This window comes from Eublepharis macularius, chromosome 5 (genome assembly GCF_028583425.1).
Source record: "Eublepharis macularius isolate TG4126 chromosome 5, MPM_Emac_v1.0, whole genome shotgun sequence".
NCBI lineage: Eukaryota > Metazoa > Chordata > Lepidosauria > Squamata > Eublepharidae > Eublepharis > Eublepharis macularius.
In genome coordinates this window covers 130,301,161-130,321,066 of record NC_072794.1, presented here as the reverse complement: position 1 = coordinate 130,321,066, position 19,906 = coordinate 130,301,161, and the positions used below count along the sequence as shown (strand labels likewise).

General features: G+C 43.6%; 1 protein-coding gene across 2 annotated transcripts; it reads right to left on the bottom strand.

The window, feature by feature from the left end:
• Positions 1-10,214: 10,214 nt before the first annotated feature.
• Positions 10,215-13,528, bottom strand: LOC129330166 (uncharacterized). 2 transcript variants are annotated; one of them, XM_054980129.1, is made up of 4 exons: positions 12,970-13,528; positions 12,418-12,721; positions 11,075-11,140; positions 10,215-10,980 (listed from the first exon to the last, which is right to left on the bottom strand). In XM_054980129.1, exons 2-4 carry the CDS (start codon positions 12,491-12,493, stop codon positions 10,484-10,486), a joined length of 639 nt encoding a protein of 212 aa, XP_054836104.1. In that variant the 5' UTR covers positions 12,494-12,721; positions 12,970-13,528; the 3' UTR covers positions 10,215-10,483. The 2 variants fall into 2 exon arrangements, with proteins under 2 accessions (XP_054836104.1, XP_054836105.1); XM_054980130.1 differs by lacking the exon at positions 12,970-13,528 and having other exon boundaries at positions 12,418-12,731.
• Positions 13,529-19,906: the final 6,378 nt, after the last annotated feature.

The window sequence follows — 19,906 nt, the reverse complement described above, 5'->3', positions numbered from 1 at the left end:
TCAGGTCAGAAAAAGGCACAGAGGGGAAGGCAAGAGCCTTCCTTCTCCCACATTGCAGTTCCCAGCTCAGACAGGCTCTCCTTTATTTTTAAATAGACAGTCCTTACAGCGGCTGTGTGATTGTGGGGAGAGAGTCATGTCCAGGGAACCTGAACTTGGTGCTTTAAAAAAAAATGTAACATCTAATTTGACTCTAAGTCTAGTCACTCTCTCCCTCAGCTACAATTGTTACATAGTTTGTTCCTAAACACCAACAACTTTCTTTTCCTCTCAGAGAAACAAAGTTTTGTTTTTGCCTACTTCAGGTTTCTTTCTTGGTATATACAAGCCAACAAGGTTGTAATGGGTTAAATAACATCATGGGAGAGGAAAAGTGTGTCTCTATAGCATGGCTGAGGCAGGTGGGAGCAGGTCTCTAAACAATATTTACCTCACATGTGGCCATCATCCAGTGATTTACCACATACTCTCAGGCCAGGGCTTAAGCAAATCTCTGGCTATCTAAGCTTGCTTGGTGATGGGGCAGAGTGGCCTGTCCTCTCATATTCACTAGACTAATACACTTTCCAAATAGAGGACAGTGACATTTTATGAAAAGAGGGCTTTCCACCAAAATAGAAAAGGCTTTCAATGTACCTCTCACACACATCCAACAATAAATAAACCAAGAAATAAATAATGCCCACACCAAACAAGATGGCACACTGTGCTAAATTTCATTCCCTCTCCAGATTAACTAAGGGTAGAATTTTCACACAGAGGCTGTGCCTACAGCTGACATAAACTTTCCCTTTTATGTTGGAACAAAGGAGGTTTTTCTTTGTTCTAGCTTAAAATGGAAAACTCCGCAAACTATGCTTAGAAAGAGCCCAGCCTTATGTGAAAGCTCCCAAACAAAGTGTATTCCACATGTGGGAAAACTCTGTGTGGAAACAACCCTGGTAAATAACATCCTATTAAGCATCTGTTAAAGGGACAGGACCCTGACCTGGATAGCCCAGGTGAGCCTGATCTTGTCATATCTCAGAAACTAAGCAGGGTAAGCCTTAGTTAGTAATTGGATGGGATATTGCCAATGAAGACCAGCTATGACTTGAGGGCACTCTCCACTCCAAAGGGACAGGACATTTTTCCCCCCAGGCAGCTGACAACACAAAAGCAAACTGATGTTAAATGGACAGTGTGAGGAACCAGTTTAAAAGCTTGCAACCTGTAAATTACCAGAGTGGCACAGAAAAGAACTATAAGAAAGCAACTGCCAGAGTGCTGGAAATATTTAGACTGGAGCCCAGTCTCTAATCTGCCCTTTCTGGGCAAAGTGATTGAGAGAGCAGTAGCTGACCAACTCCAGATCTCGTTGGAAAACTCTAGCACTCTTGACTCTTTCCAGTCTGAGTTCAGACAAGGACATGGGACAGAGACAGTTCTAGTAGTGTTAGTGAATGATCTCCGTCTGAATATAGACAAAGGTCATGCCTCCTTTTTGGTTCTCCTGGGTCTATCTGCAGCCTTTGACACAGTAGACCATGCCATCCTGTTGAGGTGTTTAGAAACAGAAGTGGGCATCAAAGGATGTGCCTAGGAGGACTGGTTTAAATTGTTTCTCATGGAATGGACTCAAAGGGTTGCCGTTGGAGATCAGCTATCTCCAGAATGAGAACTATCTTGTGGGGTTCTGCAGGGCACAATCTTATCTCCCATGTTATTCAATCTCTACAGAAAACCTTTAGGAGAACTCATTCGCAGCTACGGAGTGGGATGTCATCAATATGCAGATGACACCCAACTCTATATCTCGCTATCCAGGTCCCCACAGGATGTAGTAGAAATCGTAGATCACTGCCTGACAGCCATGGTGAAATGGTTGAAAAATAACAAATTGAAATTGAACCCAGACAAGACTGAAGGGATGCTTGTTGGGAAGGCAGAGATCTTGAAAGACGTTGTACTCTCCACTTAACAACAACAAAAACAACAATAACAACAACATTATATTTATATACCACCCTTCGGGACAACTTAACACCTACTCAGTGCAGCTTACAAAATATTATTACTTTTGATGGACTTAATCTGACCCTTACAGATTCAGTTAAGAGCCTAGGGGTTATACTGGATCCAGTGCTACTACTAGAAAAACAAGTTAAGGCAGCCAGGAAAAAATGCTTTCTACAATCTCACTCTAGCCTAGAAGATGGCTTCTTACCTCAACATGGCCACCTGGATCCATGCTATGGTAACATCAAGACTTGACTATTTTAATGCTCTATGCACAGGTATCCCATCTACGTTAACTAGGAGGCTCTAACTGGTGCAAAATGCTGCAGCTCAGGTATTAGCAGGAGCAAGCAGGAACATGAACATCACTCCCATCCTACAGTCACTCAATTGGCTACCTATCAGTTACCAGTCAGTTACTGCTCAATTCAAGGTATTGGTTATTACATACAAAGCTCTTTACATCCTTGGCCTGGCATACCTATGGGACTGCCTCCCTCTCTATGTCCCTCCATGGCAATTTCGCTCATCATCTCTTGCAGGTGCCACCTTGCACATGGGTGAAATCAACAGCACTCCATACTTGGGCTTTCTCTGTGGTGGTGGCCCCTACCCTGTGGAACTGTCTGCCTGAGGAGGTCAGGAGAGCCCCTACTCTACTGGCTTTCTGCAAACAATGCAAAATCGAATTATTTAAAAAGGCTTTTTACTCAGATAGGAGGGCAGTATTGTAGGGAAGAGGGTCTCAGATGCTTTGCTAATGAGTTAGGGACCACTTTGTTGCCTTTTATATTATCTGTTGCTTTAAATATGTTCTCCTATATACTACCTGTGCTTCATGTTGCCTAATGTCAGTCCTAGAATTGATTATGTTCTGTATCATCAATTCTTCAACTCTGTGTTGGATCCTTGTTAATGCTATCTTTGTAAAGTTGTATTTATTTATCCTATGACATTGTTTATGGAAATGTTCTTGACACTATGGAAATGACTGCCCTTGTCTTTGCTTTGATTGTACTAATTTCACTCTATGTAATCCACCTTGAGTCTCAGCGAGAAAGGTGGATTATAAATAACTTAAATAAATAAATAAAATAATAAAATTTTGGATAACAGTTAAGTTTTAAGATCTTGCATAACTGTTTTAAGACAATAGCACTGGGATAAATACTGGGATAAATAAAGGTGCCTGTATTCTCAAACTCTTATATATCTGGATAAGCTTGCGGTAAAAGTGGTTGCACCAAACCAGAACAAGATATCAGCTTGAAAGGCTGGCTATACTGGCTCTGTTCTAATGTATGAAAAGTCATCCTAAACTAAATCATCAACTGAAACACTCAGCAAGCCTCCATTGACCCTTGGAAGGGTCACTGAGCCCTTCTGGATTTGCACTGGATTGAGAGATTTTACACACCATGTTCTGCCAATTCAAATACTTTCAGTGGTCCTTCTTCACTATGTTTGTTTAAGTGTTCATTCCACTTCTATAAAGCTCTGGTGGATGCAATGCAGCATACACAAATTTAGTTAGTAAAGCATAGTGTGCATTGCATAGGTAACAAAACCATATGACACTGATTGGAAAGCCTTTCTTCAAAATATACTACAGGCATAAATATTACGGCAAGGGACATGAGGATAGACTGATGGGAACTTTCTTAACTTGATCTGAAGAGGAAGAAATCAAAATATGTCATGTTATGTATACTTGAAGTTAATTAATTACTAATTGAACAGGTGCCCAAGTAGGCACAATATTTTAGAGTGACTACTTACTGAGATTCCTTTTACAACTGAGGTAACATCTGTCTTATCTGGCATGACCTGACTGAATTTTTGTACTTCACTATCATAAAGCTATCAGCTGACTAGCAGATAATAAGGTTTTGTCCAGCAATGTTGTAGATAAGTGAAAGGCTTATGAACAGTTAGAAGAGGAATGGCAACGTGTGCTTCTACATTTCATTGCAAATGAAAAAGAACTCAAGTTTCCAATTAATATGTGAGAAAGGAAGGCCAGACATCAATGATGCATTTCGCACTAGGAGCTTACCGCGCCTTTTTTGCGCAGCAAATGCGATCGCGTCTGCATCGCATTTGCACCTGCGCTCTTCACACTTATAGAAAGTTTCGAGTTGGCGTTTGACAAATCTTCTCACCCACCGCTTTCACACCCGCCTCAATTGGCTCGCATTTGTTGCGCTCTTTTTTGGCTGGCATGCGCAGTGTTCCGATGGGAGGGGAATGTTCTCTTTTTTTTTTTTTTTAATTTTGCGCAAGCGTGGTAACGTTTATGCGTTTCCGCGTTTCGAAATTGTGCAACGATGTTTGCTGTGAAAGCTCTGATTTTGGCCTGGCTTCAAATAATCCTCATTTATCTGAGGCGATCGATTGAAGCCACGAACAGCTTTTGGCTCCGTGTGGTCAAAAGAAGGAGGACAAGGCATTCCTCGTGGGCTCTGCATGACATACACCAACAACCACAGCGAGTCCACCGAAGCAGCAGAGCACGAGCACGATGGATCGCGCTGGCAGGTATCCGTGTTCCAAGACGCTACTGGGTCTATCCCAGAAGCAATGATTGGTGGGACAATTTTGTCACCGCTATATGGGATGACGAATTATGGATACAGAACTTTCGCATGGCCCGGTCCACCTTCAATGAGCTGGTGGCATGCATTGGCCCAAGACTGGCAAGGCAGGATACCAGACTTCGCCGTGCAATCCCCGTGGAGAAGAGAGTGGCCATTGCTATCTGGTACCTGGCCAACTGCTACCACTACCGGGGCTGCATGAACCAGTTCGGCGTGGGACTGTCTACAGTCGCAGGGATAGTTCTGGAGGTTTGCTTTGCTATCGAGGCAGAGCTGCTCAGCAAACTAGTCTGCTTGGGACAAGATGTGGCAAAGGTAAGTTTCCCCCTATCTCATGCCTGGACCTTGGCGGCATGTTTTAACCTGATTAAGTTTCGGCTGTTTAAAACAAGGAATATGAATATGATATGAAGACTTTTAAATTTATAAATATGATTGAAACCAATACTCGTGTTTAGATTTTCAAGATTCTGTCTGACTGTCTGTGTGCTGATTGAAACTTTCTAGATGCTTTAAACTTAACTCTCTTTACAGATCATGGCTGGGTTTCAGCAGCTTGGATTTCCACACTGCATTGGGGCAGTGGATGGCACGCACATCGCCATTTGCCAATTCAAGGGAAGAGGTCATGAGTATAGCAACAGAAAAAAGTTCAACTCAATCCTGATACAGGGAACAGTGGACCATACAGGGCGATTCATTGATGTGGAGGTCGGTTGGAGTGGCCGCAACCATGACGCCTTTGTTTTTGCCAATTCTGCCATCTGTGAAGCCATGGATGCTGGGGCATTTGTGCCGGGGAACCCATGTCTCACTTTGGAAGGGGTTGCTGTGCCTCCACTAATAATATCGGATGCGGCATACCCCATGAGAAGATGGCTGATGAAGCCTTATGGCACACCATCCACCCCTGCGGAGCGGCACTTCAACAAATGTTTGACCCGCTCCAGAAATGTGGTCGAACATGCTTTCGGTCGGCTGAAGGGCCGTTGGAGGTGTCTTAGATCATGCCTGCTGGTTGCAGAGGAGAATGTCACCAGCATTGCCGTGGCATGCGTTGTCCTCCATAATCTGTGCGAGCAAAAGGGACATGGCTATGTAGAGGACGATGCACCATTGCAGCAGGTGCAACTCACAGAGGACCAACCACCAGTCCCCGTGTGGCCTAGACGTCACCTGGAGCAGGGAAAGGTGGTTCGCGATGTCCTCGCCAGGCATATGTTGAGTCAAGTGCAGCATCAGTAATTCACTTGCCATTGCATGTTCCCCGGGTGTGCTTTGTTTTTTCTGGATTAGTGCACCACTTAAGCGTCGGATGTCATGTGTGCAATCTCAATTCCTCTTATAACCGAAACTGTTTTTACAGCCATTTATGTTTGTGTAGCTGAGCTTTAGTTTGTTTAAGAGCATCTTGTGCCACCTCCAGGTTTGCTCCGCATGCTTGGATGCAGGCTTCAGTTTGTGACTTTCGAGTGATTAATGTTCACCAAGACATCAAGCTTTGTTGTTGAGCAATCATCACGAAATCGATCACAGCAATAAAGGTTGACTCGTGCTGCTGTGAAGTGTTGAATTAATGTTCTTTAACGTCACCAAGAAATGACAAATAAATTTGATTTGAACATTTTAATTCATGAGCAATCAGGTCTGGTTCTTTCAAGTTACTGTAGATTGAATTGAGTGTGTGGTTTTTCTCTCCCATGCAAAGATTGGCAGGAGTGATGTTGAACAGTTTTTCAAAACTGTTTGCTGTTTTTGAGTTCCCACCACTGAATGCGCGTTCTCCTCAACAATCAGGACGAAGCAAAAATTTTCAAATGACGCTTGAACTGCAGGTGGATTGAGTGGAGGACAAGTGAACTGGGAGAAACACACTTGCCCTTCAAGTGTCATTTGTCAATAGTGGCTTGGCCAACAGTGGCAGACAAGTGAACAAATTTGCATGGGTCGCCAAGTTTCTTAAACTGGTCATCCACCCACCAATACACACACCGAACCTGCCTAAATGCAGTGGCAAGCAGAGGTGATCGATAATTGTGGGTGACAATTTGCAGCTTGCCCAAGAGGCAGTTTAAATGGACCGCAGCAGTCACCCCAAAAGTGCTTTTCAGGGCCGCATTACTGCACTGCTACAAAGATACATTTTGAGGAAGGGGACCATAGCAATACGGTCCTAAATGTGATAAGAAAAATAAATACTCCATGTCAAGAGTATTCCTTGCCACGAACAAAATCCTTTGTCCATCCAGACTGCCTGTAGTTGTTATTTGATCTTGATAATCAACAAATTGGTACATTGTTTTGGGCGGTTTTTTGGGCCACCGGCGGTGGCCTTCAAAAAAGCAGTGGCAGCATGAGAATGTCAGGTTTGGATTGACAGTTGGCCTTGTCACCCAAGGTTGCTGTGCAATCACCTGTGTGGTTTCCTCCATTCCCCACTGTTCAAGTTTTGCCCCATTGTTCCCGCAATGTTCAGGGTTTTCCCCCCCATGATCGCACCCCTGTCTGCATGACATTTTTTCGTGGCGTGTTTGGACTTGTATGAACCATCTCTTTTTTAAATCTAAAAGGGATAAACGTTGAAACGTTTAGTCACAAGGCCAGGCAGTTAAGAAAATGCCTGTCGACGTGTCCACGCCCAGATCCTGGACGGCCAATGACTTTCGGCCCAATGTTCTGTGCGTGCGTGCGTTACTTCCTGCGGGTGATCGGTAATCGATACTTGAGAGAGTGTTCCCTCCTGATCCTTGCTGGCAGAAACTGTTTTCGGGGAAGGGGCAAGGAAACGTTGAAGGAGCCCTCTGCCGAGACGTTTCAGCGTTGCTCTCATCGGTTTCGGACAGTCAGAATGCCGTACCGGAGAGGAAGGGGAACCTTCTGGCAGCACGAAGAGGTGTGCTTGCTGCTGGATATTGTGCTCCGTCTGGGCTTCGCGCCCGACCTCATGTCTAGCACGCATCAGAGAAATAGATCGGCATACGCTGCTATTGCGAGGGAGCTCCGGGCAGAAGGCTATGCTAGGACACCAGACCAGTGCCGCACAAAATTTAAAAGACTGAAGTGCGACTTCTACGACTCCCTCGAGGCTTGGCAAGGTCTGCCGCGCCGGAGCGGGCAGATACCTCATCACCGTTCCCTGATGCGGCTTTGGGTGGCTGCTGGCCGTCCTCGTTGGGAGGACCGCCATCATGAGGGTAAGTATCATCATATGTTGGAACATTGCTATAACTTTTTTTTTTAAAACACAAAAACAAAATCAGGAAAAGTGGTAACGTTGCAATGCTGGCAACCCTCCCTCCTTTTTTGGAGGTCGGAGTCTTCTTAGCAATGTAGGAGGAAAGTGATGGCAGAGTTGTTTGTGGAGATATGTGCCCAAGTCCTAGCCTGGCAAGTAGTGCATATATGCTGATGAATCCCCTCCCTTGAAGCAGAGCCTTGTTTCCCGTATAGAGGGGTTGGATTCCAGACACATGCAAACCCACAGAAATTCTGCCCTAATCTAAACCACCAACTCCTGGTCGAGAACAGTGATTGCGTTGTTGGATGGATGATTTCATAACTTCGCCTATTCATTTTGGGGGCTGAAACACACCACAAATTTTTTTTTCTGCAGCAACATCATACCGCAGAGAGGATGAGGTGACCATCTTGGCCAGCGAAACACGCCAGCATGAGGGGCACGAGGAAGAGGAAATTCAATCAATGGAGGAGGAAAGCAGCAGTGAAGGTGCGATGATGGGAGGTCCCTCTGAGGTTTCTTCGTCTGAGGACCAAGGTGGGCCATCAATTATGCTTAGTGTTATCATGTTTCTCTCATGCGTGGAGGGTGTATGTTTTCTCTCACCCACAATTACAGCCATTGCTTACAGATCCAGAGGAGTTAGCCGTGTTAGTCTGTGGTAGCAAAAACAAAAAGGAGTCCAGTGTCACCTTTAAGACTAACCAATTTTATTGTTGCATAAGCTTTCGAGGAACACAGCTCTCTTCATCAGATGCCCGATAAAAACAGTTTTGATCTGGCATCTGATGAAGAGAGCTGTGGTTCTCGAAAGCTTATTCAACAATAAAATTGATTAGACTTAAAGGTGACACTGGACTCCTTTAGACGTTGCTTGCTTTTTCTCCCCCACACAGAGCAATGCAAAACCACTGATGCAAGAGAAAGCCCGTCAGAGGGCAGCCCGTCCTCCCACAGCATTGACGCATTCATAGATCTCACTGTGGAGCCCCAAACCACCGCGGCAGCAGATAGCCCTTCAGAAGGGACTTCCTCCACCCACGGAATGGAACCCTTCATTGACCTGACAGAGGATTCCCGCAATGATGATGCCGGGGACAGCCCTTCTAATGGAGCCACCTCCTCCCACAGAGTGGAACAGCTAGCCGTGCAAGCGGAGGAACACCGAACCACTGCACTCGGAGATAGTCCCTCAGAAGGCACCATATTCTCCCGCATAGCTGAGCAGTTCATGGAGCTTGCTGAGGGTCCCCAAACCACAAGGGCCAGAGACAGCCCTTCTGAAGGCACTTCAGCAGCCCACAGAGTCGAACATCTTCCCGAGCTTGCTGAACAACCACAAGCTTCTGGTGCCACAAATGACACATCAGAGGTTACCTCATCCTCCCACAGAGCGTTGGAGATCACAAACCTTGCTGAGGAACCACAAACCACCACTGGCAGAGATAGCCCCGGTGAAGGCACCTCATCATCCCACACAGTGGATCCGGTAACCCTGCTTGCAGAGGCACCCCAAACTTCCGCTTCAGATGGAACCTCATCACAGCACAGAGTGGCCGAGCTCGGTGACCTTCCCGAGGAACCCCAAACGACCACAGACAGCCCCTCTGCGGGTGCTTCCTCCTCCCTCAGAGTGGATCATGTTGTCGAGCTTGCTGGGAAAGTGAAGCAGGTGGTGGCAACATGTCTCCGTGTGTGTGAGTTTTTATTTTAAATGAAAAAAAAATTTAAAGGCACCATATCAACCATGACTTATCCAATGTGTTGGGCATTGTTTGCCAGATTAAAATTGGGGTGGAAAGGGAAATGGCTGGGGAAGAGTAGAATCTCTTCCTTGCCTTAGGAACAACCACAAATTTCCCCTGACGCATGCCATTTCAGTCAAAGGATTGCACTGCAATGGTGTTTGATTTCGGCAAAAGTTGTCATGACAAAAAAACCAGCTACTACAAATTACCGTGCTGGACACCCTCCAAAGACAGGGTTCAATGGGAGGTGATGGTTAGTGATCTACCTTTCAGTGACTGTGATTTTTATTTTCCCAGTGAAAAAGACCAACAGGAGGATTGACGGCCTTGAGAGGCAGCTGAGGATTTTGAGACAGGAAACCAAGGAGGATATCGGCAAGCTGAGGAATGACCTGGACAAAATAATCCATCAATCAAAGGAACAGTGATCATGTTTTAATGATTAACAGTAAAAAGTTTTAAACGGCACAAACAATAAATAGTTTGGTTATGTTATAGCAGTTAACATTAAAAAATTTTCAAAAAACACACACAATAAATATGGTAGTCATGTTTTAAAATTTCTCAGACCAAATAATGCCTATCCACAATCAAACTGTGAAACCTATCTGAAATGTTTATTTATTGCCGAAGTCAACTTTCACATGAAGTGACCGGGACCAAACAATCTCCCTTTTCTGATGACTCAATGCAATTGAGTTGTTCTTTCCCCCTGCCTCTCCTCCTCTTCCCTCCTCCAATTTTGTGTCCCTGGGGCTGTGATGGGTTGATCCAGGCAATTCCACACTCTCAGCGGGTGTGTGGGAGAGTGAAAAAAGGGAAAGGGGAAATGAATTTGGCCGTGGCCCATGCCCTGCTCAACTTCCCCAGAAAGGAGTAATATTTCACATTTCAAAGGTTTTTCACAAATCAAATTTCTTGCTGGGTTTAATCACACGGCACCTCTTTCTGGGTGGGTTCTCCTGTGAAGATCTATGCACACTTCCCCTTCCACATGATGGTCCTGGCATGGCTTGGTGACTCTGCTCACGGTTTCCCCCCAGCAAAATTTCGGTTAGGGAGCTTAAGGCACTGACCGCTCTGTTGATGCCCTCAAAGTTCTGCTGCTGCGCCTCAATGAAAGCCTTTCTGTCTTCTTGTGCCTCCCTCATAGTGTCCTCATGCCTTCTCTGCTCCGCTTCCAGAAATTGCATGCGCCACTCTCGGCTCTCCGTCAATGTCTGTTTTCTTTCCTTGGCATTGTTGTTCTCCTCTCTCTCTGCCTGAGACAACATCTTTTCTGCCACGGTGCTAAGCAAGGCCACACGTCTGCTTCGGGTTCTAGCCTTTTCTAGCCGAGATGCAGGCGACATCTGTGCCGTGGTTTTTGGTGCGGTTTCAACGGGCTGATTTTCAGCGACTGAAACCAGGAATTGAGAAATTGGTGTGATTGTAAGAGAGAAATTTGTTTCTGGAAAGGGTTGAAGGAATCACGACCGCAAAAGCACACTCACCCACATTTTGACGACCGCCGTCCTCATGCTCCTCCGGGATTTCATCCACCTGAGTCAAGTCCGAATCTGTGGGAATTCAAAGGAAAAAATTTTTCTGATGATTGTGTCAGAATAGAGATGCCAGAGGTTGAATCTGGTTTTCTAGTTGAAAGCGGCAGCCAGTGAGAGCAGACAAAACTAGAGCGAGGTGGACTGAAAGGGCAAGTGCGGAGGCGAGTCTCACAGTGTGTGGATGCTGCCACAATTCAGCCCAAATTATTATAGCTAATGCTGTACATGTGAAAGGTTCCAGATTCTATCCCTGGCATCTCCAGATAAAGAGTCTTGTAGACAGAATTTGAGACTGACATTTCTCTGTCTAAGAACCTCAAGATATGTCACCAGCCCAGAAAGCAATATAATGAGTGACAGCACTTGGGGTTATGCCACTTCACATGTCAATGAACCAGCATTTGTGGTTTCCGGGGACACCATCCGCACTCAGAAGAGGGAACATCACGAAGTTAGCGCACATGTTCTCAAAGGCAATGCAAGATATATTCGAGCAATAAAACATGGATGTTTGGGCCAAGCAATAGTTCTTTGATCATGAAAAAGCAGGTTTTTTCCCCCCCCAAAAAGGTGGGACTGGCAAGCCAGCCAATTCCGCCTTCAGTTTATTTTCTGAAAAATAGAGGCTGTGATGTGATCAAAGAAATTATTGCTTTTCCCAAACCTTCATGTGTGGTTGCCAGCTCTGGTTTGCGAAATCCATAAAGATTTGGGTGCAGTGCCTGTGCATGGCAGAAGCTCAGCCACAGCATGCGATGTTATGCCATAGAATCTGTCCTACTTAGATGCCATTGTGCCCAGGGAAAACCCCCTTTGCAGTCCCGAGATTGGCCGTAATTCCTGGAAGATTCCCAGCCCTTCTGGAGACTGGCAACTTTAAATGCTCGAACAGTTGAAGTGGCATACAAGTAAGAGCAAGGTAATAGAAAACAATTATGTTCTTTGACAATGCAGAACTTGAGTTATGTGCTTTGTCGGTGCCCAACCTTCCACTGTGAATGTTGGGCGCACCCACGTGCACCGTCAAGCGAGAGACAGTTTTGTGGCTTTCTTTCTGTGATGACTTTGGCAAACATCATTTTTAAGCTGACTGTCTTCTCTACTGTGGAGGCCCTCTAAATCAATCATCCAAAGTAATTCAAATCAATTAAGTTAATTCATTGACAGTATGATCCTAATGCCCTTCTAAGACCACCTTTATCTAGAAAGAACAGAAATCCTCACGCCAACGGTGTCTCTGCCTTATGCACCCCGTCCACTCTGCCAAACAGGATCATGGCACTCGATCTTACCTTCTTCTCCCACCTCTCCCCCATCACATGCTTCCATCAATTGTTCCTGGTCAGATGCAGCCCCTGGAAGAAACATAAGCGTAAGTTATATTTAGGAAAGTTTGGATATTAGTGATGCGAGTATGAATGGAAGACTCTTGTCAGAATAACATGTATTGTCCAGTGATGTGAACTCCCAAGTGGCTTGACGATGTCACAGGATAACAGGTTCCCACACATCTAATGTCACCGGTGCATGTCCAAACTTGTTGATTACTGTGACTTCAGGGTCGCTTCTGCTTGAGTTGTTTTTCACGGAATAAATCTGCAGGTGAGCAAAGGATCACTTGAAAAATCCATACCCACCACATCCCCCCACCCTAGGCCCCTCTTCACACACCCACCATTACAAGTGCCAACACAGATAGATTGCTTTGGCAAGGGCCTGACACCGGCAAAGTTCATAGGAAGAATGGGCATTGTCTATCTGTAACGTTATAACGTTTCGCCTAGTGGTCACATCCCTCCCCAGGATTCTGCCGCTTGACCCACAACAGCAGGAAACATACTTACCTTGATCGTTTGCTGTGACATCCACAGATTGTAGATTCAGGGTCACCATCGGGTGGCTAAACAGTTCCTCGGACCCCTCAAATTGAACTGGTCTCGGAGTGTCGGCACGCGGAAGGGAGAGGCTTCTGGCCACCCGTTGTGGCCTGATGCTGGCATCGCCCCTGAAGATACGATGTAGCTGGGCATAATATGGGCACGTTGTGGGTGCATTTCCGGATTTGGAGTTGTGTGCCACCACTCGTTTGTATTCTTGGCGCATCGCTTTGGTCTTCGTCCGACATTCCAAAGCCGTGCGCTTGTGCCCTCTTGCCGCCATCTGCTCCGCGATCTTTTCGAAGACGTCTATGTTTCTGTGGCACATTGACAGTGACTCCTGGACCTTCTCCTCTCCCCAGAAGTCGATGAGATCCAGTGTCTCCCTCTCCCTCCACGACACTCCTCGTCCAGCCATTTTCTGCATCGCCATCTGAGCCGTTAGATAGACCAGGAATGAACTTCTCCCGCCCAGCAGTGCTCGAGCTCTCAGTGGTCCGGCTTGGTCACATGACCCAATTTTCGTGTCTCGCAGCACGCAACACCCTCTCCTGATGTCGTTTTTGTTGTGTGATGAACGTTTAAACGTTAAAATGTTCAGTTTAAAGGGTGAGAAAAAAAAAGGGATTTTGTGGCCATCGGGAGTTTGATTGTCGGAAAAAACATGTGCGCACAATCACGACATGAACGACTCTCCCGCCAAGCATTGCTCGAGCTCTCACTGGTCCGCCTTGGTCAAATGACCCGATTTTCGGTTCTCGAGCAATGTCCCTCAGCAAAAAAAAAAAAAGGGAAAGTGGGATTTGTGGCTGTGCTGGAAGGCTGCTAATTGGAAAGAGCACAACCGGAGCGTCAGGGAAAATAGGTCAGGACAGGAATGAAGTTAACGCATAAACGTTACTGCCCCCACTGAACCGAAAAAAAAATGGCGGAATAAAATTTTTGAGAGCTGCGGCCGGTGGGAGTGGCTAGACCGGCAGACTGTCCAATCGGGGGTTAGGGAAGCAAAAAAGGGACAAACGCTTTCACACTAGCATACTGCGGGCTGGGAGCCGTTTTGCAGCGAATGAACGTTAACTTCGCAGTATGTCCGCAGGAGGAAAAATCGGAGAAACCACTGACATGCTGCGGATTGGCATTCCATGACTCCTTCCTGAGTGTGAAATCCACAGAAACATGGGATGAAATACAGGTGCAAACGCGATCTAAAAACTGAGTGCGAAATGCACCAATGTGGTGCTAGGGAATATCATCCAACTAAATCTCACTCAATCTGTGTACTGCTGTTTTTGGAAACATCATATTGTGTTTTGCTTTGATGTCTTAAAGCTTTACATTCTTTAAGAAGGTTAACATGTGTATAGTGGTGTTGTGTTATAAAGCCACAATAAGTACACTTACAATGCAATCCTATGCAGAGTTACTCCAGTCTAAGCCCATTGAAGTCAATGGCCTTAGACTGGAGTAACTCTCCATAGGATTGCACTGTTAAAATACCTAAAATCATGTTTTGGAATTTCTGAAGATCTCAAACCAAAACCCTGGAGAACTGCTGCTAGTCTGAGTAGACAATACTGACCTTGCTGGACCAAGGGTCTGATTCAGTATAAGGCAACTTCATGTATGTTCAGGTGGAGTTAATACATTTTTATGGCACACTATCTGCTATCCAGGGAAAAGTATTTTGCTTATAATCACACTATGAACAGTCTAACTTCACTCATGAACCTGATTTATACTCTTAAGAGATATGGTGGGATATGACTGAAAACTTTGTTGAGAAGGTGAGATAGCTGGGGCAGATGTCTGATTAATCAGAAGAAAATCAGAGTCAAATGCATACTGTTGGGATTACCAAAGAGAGAGCATCAGGCTCTGTCTTTAAACTGTTTTTTAATTTGTGTTTTCATTGTATTGTATATGTATTTTAACTTAGTTTTAGTTGTTTGAATGATGTTTTTCTATTTTACTTTTAATAGTTTTTAAGATGTTTTTATTATATATGCTTTCAACCTGTTAGCTGCTGTGGTAAGGGCAGAAAGATAGGCTATATATATATATTTAACAATAATAATACTTGTTATCACAAGTATGGTAATGGAGAGAGGCAGTGTATAAGCTCTGTCACCATCCCTGGTGCATGATAACTCAAAAGTGAGACATTGCAGTAGATTGTCCCTGTTAGTTTGCCAGAGCAAAGCAGGAGATGCAACAATGAGACACAACCTCTAAACAGCAACTCAGGTTAGAAGTGTTAGATGTGCAACTCCATTTGCAGGTAATACTCTCAGAGTTACTGGTGGCAGCAGGTGATGACAAGTTTGTTTTGGGTACCCCAAGGAGTGAAGGAAAGCAGCAGGGTCACCAAGCAAAGACTTTGTAAAATCATGGAGTTTTTCCAGCATCCTGGGGAGCATCCTAAAGAGTGGGGAGGGGGACACTTGCAAGTCTATTGTTTCACACTGTGTAATACACTTTCTGTATTATTTATAATATACTTTCACATAGAATCCCTGCCAGCAGCTGTACCGCCATTTGCCCTCTAAGTCAGAACTGAGAAGGGTTTCCCTTGCTTCAGCTTAAAAGGGGAAAGCCCCGGGAGTCCCAGGACGGAGCCATCCTTGGAAAGATCACACAGGATCATGCGGAAACTCCTAAATAAAGTGGGGGCATGTTGTGTGCCATCTGGGAGGAAATCCTGGTATGGAAACTGCCTCTGTTATGGGTAGTAAAAACAGCTATTGAATCTGTGACACTCAGCAACCTTTGAAACGCTTACTCACTGTGCTATTCTGGATATGTACTAAATTATGAGGTAAACTCTTGTACAATCTGTTTATTTAAACCATGTGCTTTGAACCTATCTAACAGTTATTTGGTGACCTGACCTTAGTAGTTTCATTTGTTGATCTGACACTGAAGTGGACTTAGTCACTTGGGAATTCTTCCCATTTTCATTCCTTTCTTGCAGCATGATATTCCATCCTGACCAATCAAAGCTACTAAGTTCATCTCAAAAATTGTTTATATTCTTTTAGTTGTTACTTTAGAATCCAGGTGAGCAACCTAGGCAGATGTCATTGGTGAGTATATAGAAACTTGACTTGTTTTGTTCATAGATTTTTTTTTTGTTCAGGTTCTTTTCTATGTCACTTCTTTGGGGTCATTATTTTACATGGGTGATTCCCACCTCTAACCGCTCCATACATCAAATTGAGATGAAATTCTCAAAAACACTATCTTCCCCAAAAGAGTCTTCCATCCCAAAATTTCAAGAAAATTGGCAAAGAATGGAAAGGTATAATGCATTTCTAGAACCAGCTCTCTGTCCCAATCCAATAGGAAAGGGACTGCAGCCTTCATTCAAAGTCTCCTCATTGGCAAATTGTAAAGAGAGAAAGAAGTTGCCTCTGGACTTCATTAATTAATTTGTGCCAAGAGTACACCAGGGCTTAGACTAGGACTTTGTTTTCAATGCTAGGAATGAGACTTTGAAGACAAAGCATTTCTGAGAAAGCACAGAGTGCCTTTTTCTCACTACTAAATAATTGCAGGCAGCTGCCTCTGTCCAAACTCAATAATTCTTGACCAGATTGTCCCAGAATAAGCAGAATTTTCAAATATAAGGACTAAACCCAAAAAAAACCCCTTTCCTCTTCTGCTCTTGATTTTTCTCTTCCCTCCACCCTTTTGCCAGCTTCCAGCCACCAAAAAAAGAAAAGAAAAAATGCATTTCTTAAAACAATTTACCAAAACATGTGAAGAAAGCAATTCTTGTACTTAAACTTACTTGTACTTATGTTGATTTTGATACTTTATCAATAAATTGTATGGAAGTTTATCTAAACTGTCCTTATCCAAATGTATCCAATTTCCTTATCCAAATGCATCCAATTTCCACTGAACATTCAAACTTTTGGAAGTAAGGTTCAAGAGTGGGAAAACTAACCAATCTAGAAGGGGAAGATGTGGGGAGACTGTGTCACTATAATCCGCAAGGCTTCAACCTAGAGTGGTGTAACATCTTGTTCACTGTGAGTTTGAGTGGGCATTATTTCTTTGTTCATTTTTGGTAGAAGTGTGAGAGAAGCCTTGAGGGGTTTTCCTGTTTTGGTCATAAAAAGATCCCACTTAATATGCTGCAACTATCCTCTATTTGTGTTATCTGTAATAATAAAAAGGTCTGTTTGTTGGAGTGTGGCACATTGGACTCCTCAGAGAATAAAATTAGGAGTCTCAAACGTGGCCACCACCTCTGGGTAACAGTGGTACTTATACTAAAAATGAAGGGCATCAGAACATTCTGGCCCATATTATCTTGAGAACTCCACCCCCACCTCTATGCTAGGAAGCTAAGGTTCTTTGTAGTAGGCATAACTCACCAGAAAATGCAGAGAATCAGAACATCCTGGCCCAGAATTCAATGTTCCAAAAGTGGTAGTGGTTGTGAGGATAAAATGAAAGATAGGAGAATGATGTAAATCATTTTTGGTCTATACTAGGGAGAAAGGCAGCACACACAGGAAGGGTGGAAAATAATTCCTTCTTTACAAAGGAAAGCGGATTTAAGAACCTCCGTGAGCTATCAGAACCAGTGTGGTATAGTTAGAATGTTAGGCTAGGATTAAGGGGATCCAACTTTGAATCTTCACTTCGGCACTGAAGGTTGGGGCCTGGCCTTGCTAGTTATATACACTCAGCCTAACTTAGCTCACAGGGCTGCTGTGAGGATAAAATATAGGTGAAGAGAATAATGTAAGCAACCTTGAGTGCCCATTAGGTGAAAGGAGGGATATGATGTTTGTTATAAGTCTAATTTTACCACAGTTTGCAAAAAAGGATGATCATGCTTGCTGTTGCTTCATCAGGTATTGCTGCAGCTCTTTTGGCAGGAGGCAGAACTGCTCATTCTGTATTCAAATTAATATTAAATATTGTAAGTGCAGCAATCTATGGGCTGGTGAGTGCGCACACCTCTAGTTTTATTGAATATGAGAAGACTGACTCCCATGCCACTCTGCTCCATTACCAGGCAAACTAAAATAATAATTAAAATAATAGAGCAGCCAGTGAATCCTTAATCTCTGGCCTGAAAAAGTTTGGTAGCCACCTGTGTGGTAAATACTGAATTCTTGTCAGTCATTCTCCCACCTCCCTCTGGTGTTCTGTGGAGACACGTTCCCCTGCTCCTGTGCCTTGGGATTTAACCCATTTTAACCCTCTCTGCTCATATATACCAAGAAGATGAGAGGCAGACAAAACCAGAAGTTTGTTTTCTCGTAGAGGGAATAAATGTCTTGAGGTTCAGAAATAAACTATATCCAAATATAGATGAATTAGAGCCTTAGAGAAACACTTTCACTATAAAAACTAAGTGAAAGAGCTAGCCAGAAACTGCCAGTCTTCCTTGTGGGGGTACAATAGGCCATCAGGTTTTTAAAACATAAAGTTCATTTGAGCTTTTAATGTTTAGACCTCATTCTACTCTGTAGCTTCCCATTTCTATGGAAAACTACATTTCAGTGATAATAATTCAATGTGTGCCCCTTTCTAGCCAAATACTAACGCGTTCTGCTTCTCCTTCAAGAGACTGTAAGAAGGGCTAATCCTAAATTTAAATTTAAATTACCTAAATTACCTAGGTAATATAAATTTTCTAGGTAATATGGGGAATTTATGTAAAATTTATGTACTCACCAATATATATATATATATTTAAAAAAAAGAGAGACTGTAAGAAGGGCTAATCCTAAACCTCTCTGTAGAGTAATTTAACATGTTCCTTTTCCTCCTCCGATGTCCCTTCCCATTCCTTTCTGAAAGTTCCAAGAGTCCCAATTGGCTGGCTCTTGGCCCTCTTTTCTACCAACAGGGACAATGCTGCATTTTAATATTTAATATTCTACACCTGCCAATTTTAATGGTTTTTTATACGATGTTTTAATGTTTTTATAATGTTTTTACTGTTTTTAATTTGTTGTCAAACCGCCCTGAGCCCGTCTGACGGGAAGGGCGGTCTAAAAATGCAATTAAATAAATAAATAAACAATTAAATAAATAAATAAATAAATAAATAAATAAATAAATAAATAAATAAATAAAAAGGGGATTGTCAAGTGAAAGATAAAAGGGACAGACAGCCCTATCTGTCTGAAGGGAAAGGTAGGTTTTTTGTGAATTCTGAACTTTGGCATTGTTAAAACTTATGTAATGCAAAACAGAAGAACTATTGCTTTAAAAATATAACGTTTAGATGGTGCATCAACCAACGGTAGTTGCTATGCTTATGCTTAATCTAGTCATACCTTTGCTGATGGTGTGGAAGAGTATCTGTTGTTCATGCAGAAGGTCTCCAGTTCAATCCCCAGCATCTCCAGATGAAAGGATCAAGTAGTAAGTTATGTGGAAGATCCAAGACCATAGAGAGCTGCTGCCAGTAAGAGGAGACAATACCAATGGTCTGATTCAGTATAAGGAAGGCTAATGTGTTTGTGTGTTCACCAGCTGATGGTTCTATCTGTTGTGGTAGGGCAAAAACATCAGGACATGTGTCCAGTTCCAAATTTCTTTTCAGCAGAACACTAGCTTATGATTAAAATTCTGTATTTCCTTTTTCATTTAAAATTTTGGCATCGTTAGAACTAGTTATTGTTATTGGCATGTAGAGGTTTCACTCATGTCACATAAAGATGAAACATTATTTCTTATTTGTGAATGTAGCAATCTTTCTTTTGCTAAAATCAATTGATGTGCAATATTAGACACCTATGGAAAAAGAATAGCAAGCATTTCCTACTAGTGGGAATAGTGCAAGCCCAACAATATGACTAATGCTCTCTGAATCCTGAAAAAACCTCTCTCTGATGAAGAAGAAATGATTTTCTCTTCAGAACCTGTCCCTGCT

Bases quoted from the DNA above. Each gene is read 5' to 3' on its own strand.
- LOC129330166 (XM_054980129.1), bottom strand. From the start codon at position 12,493: ATGTTTCTTCCAGGGGCTGCATCTGACCAGGAACAATTGATGGAAGCA. The intron at 11,141-12,417 runs GTAAGATCGAGT...GAATTCCCACAG, and splicing joins GGGAGAGGTGGGAGAAGAAG to ATTCGGACTTGACTCAGGTG. The intron at 10,981-11,074 runs GTGAGTGTGCTT...TCCTGGTTTCAG, and splicing joins CGGCGGTCGTCAAAATGTGG to TCGCTGAAAATCAGCCCGTT.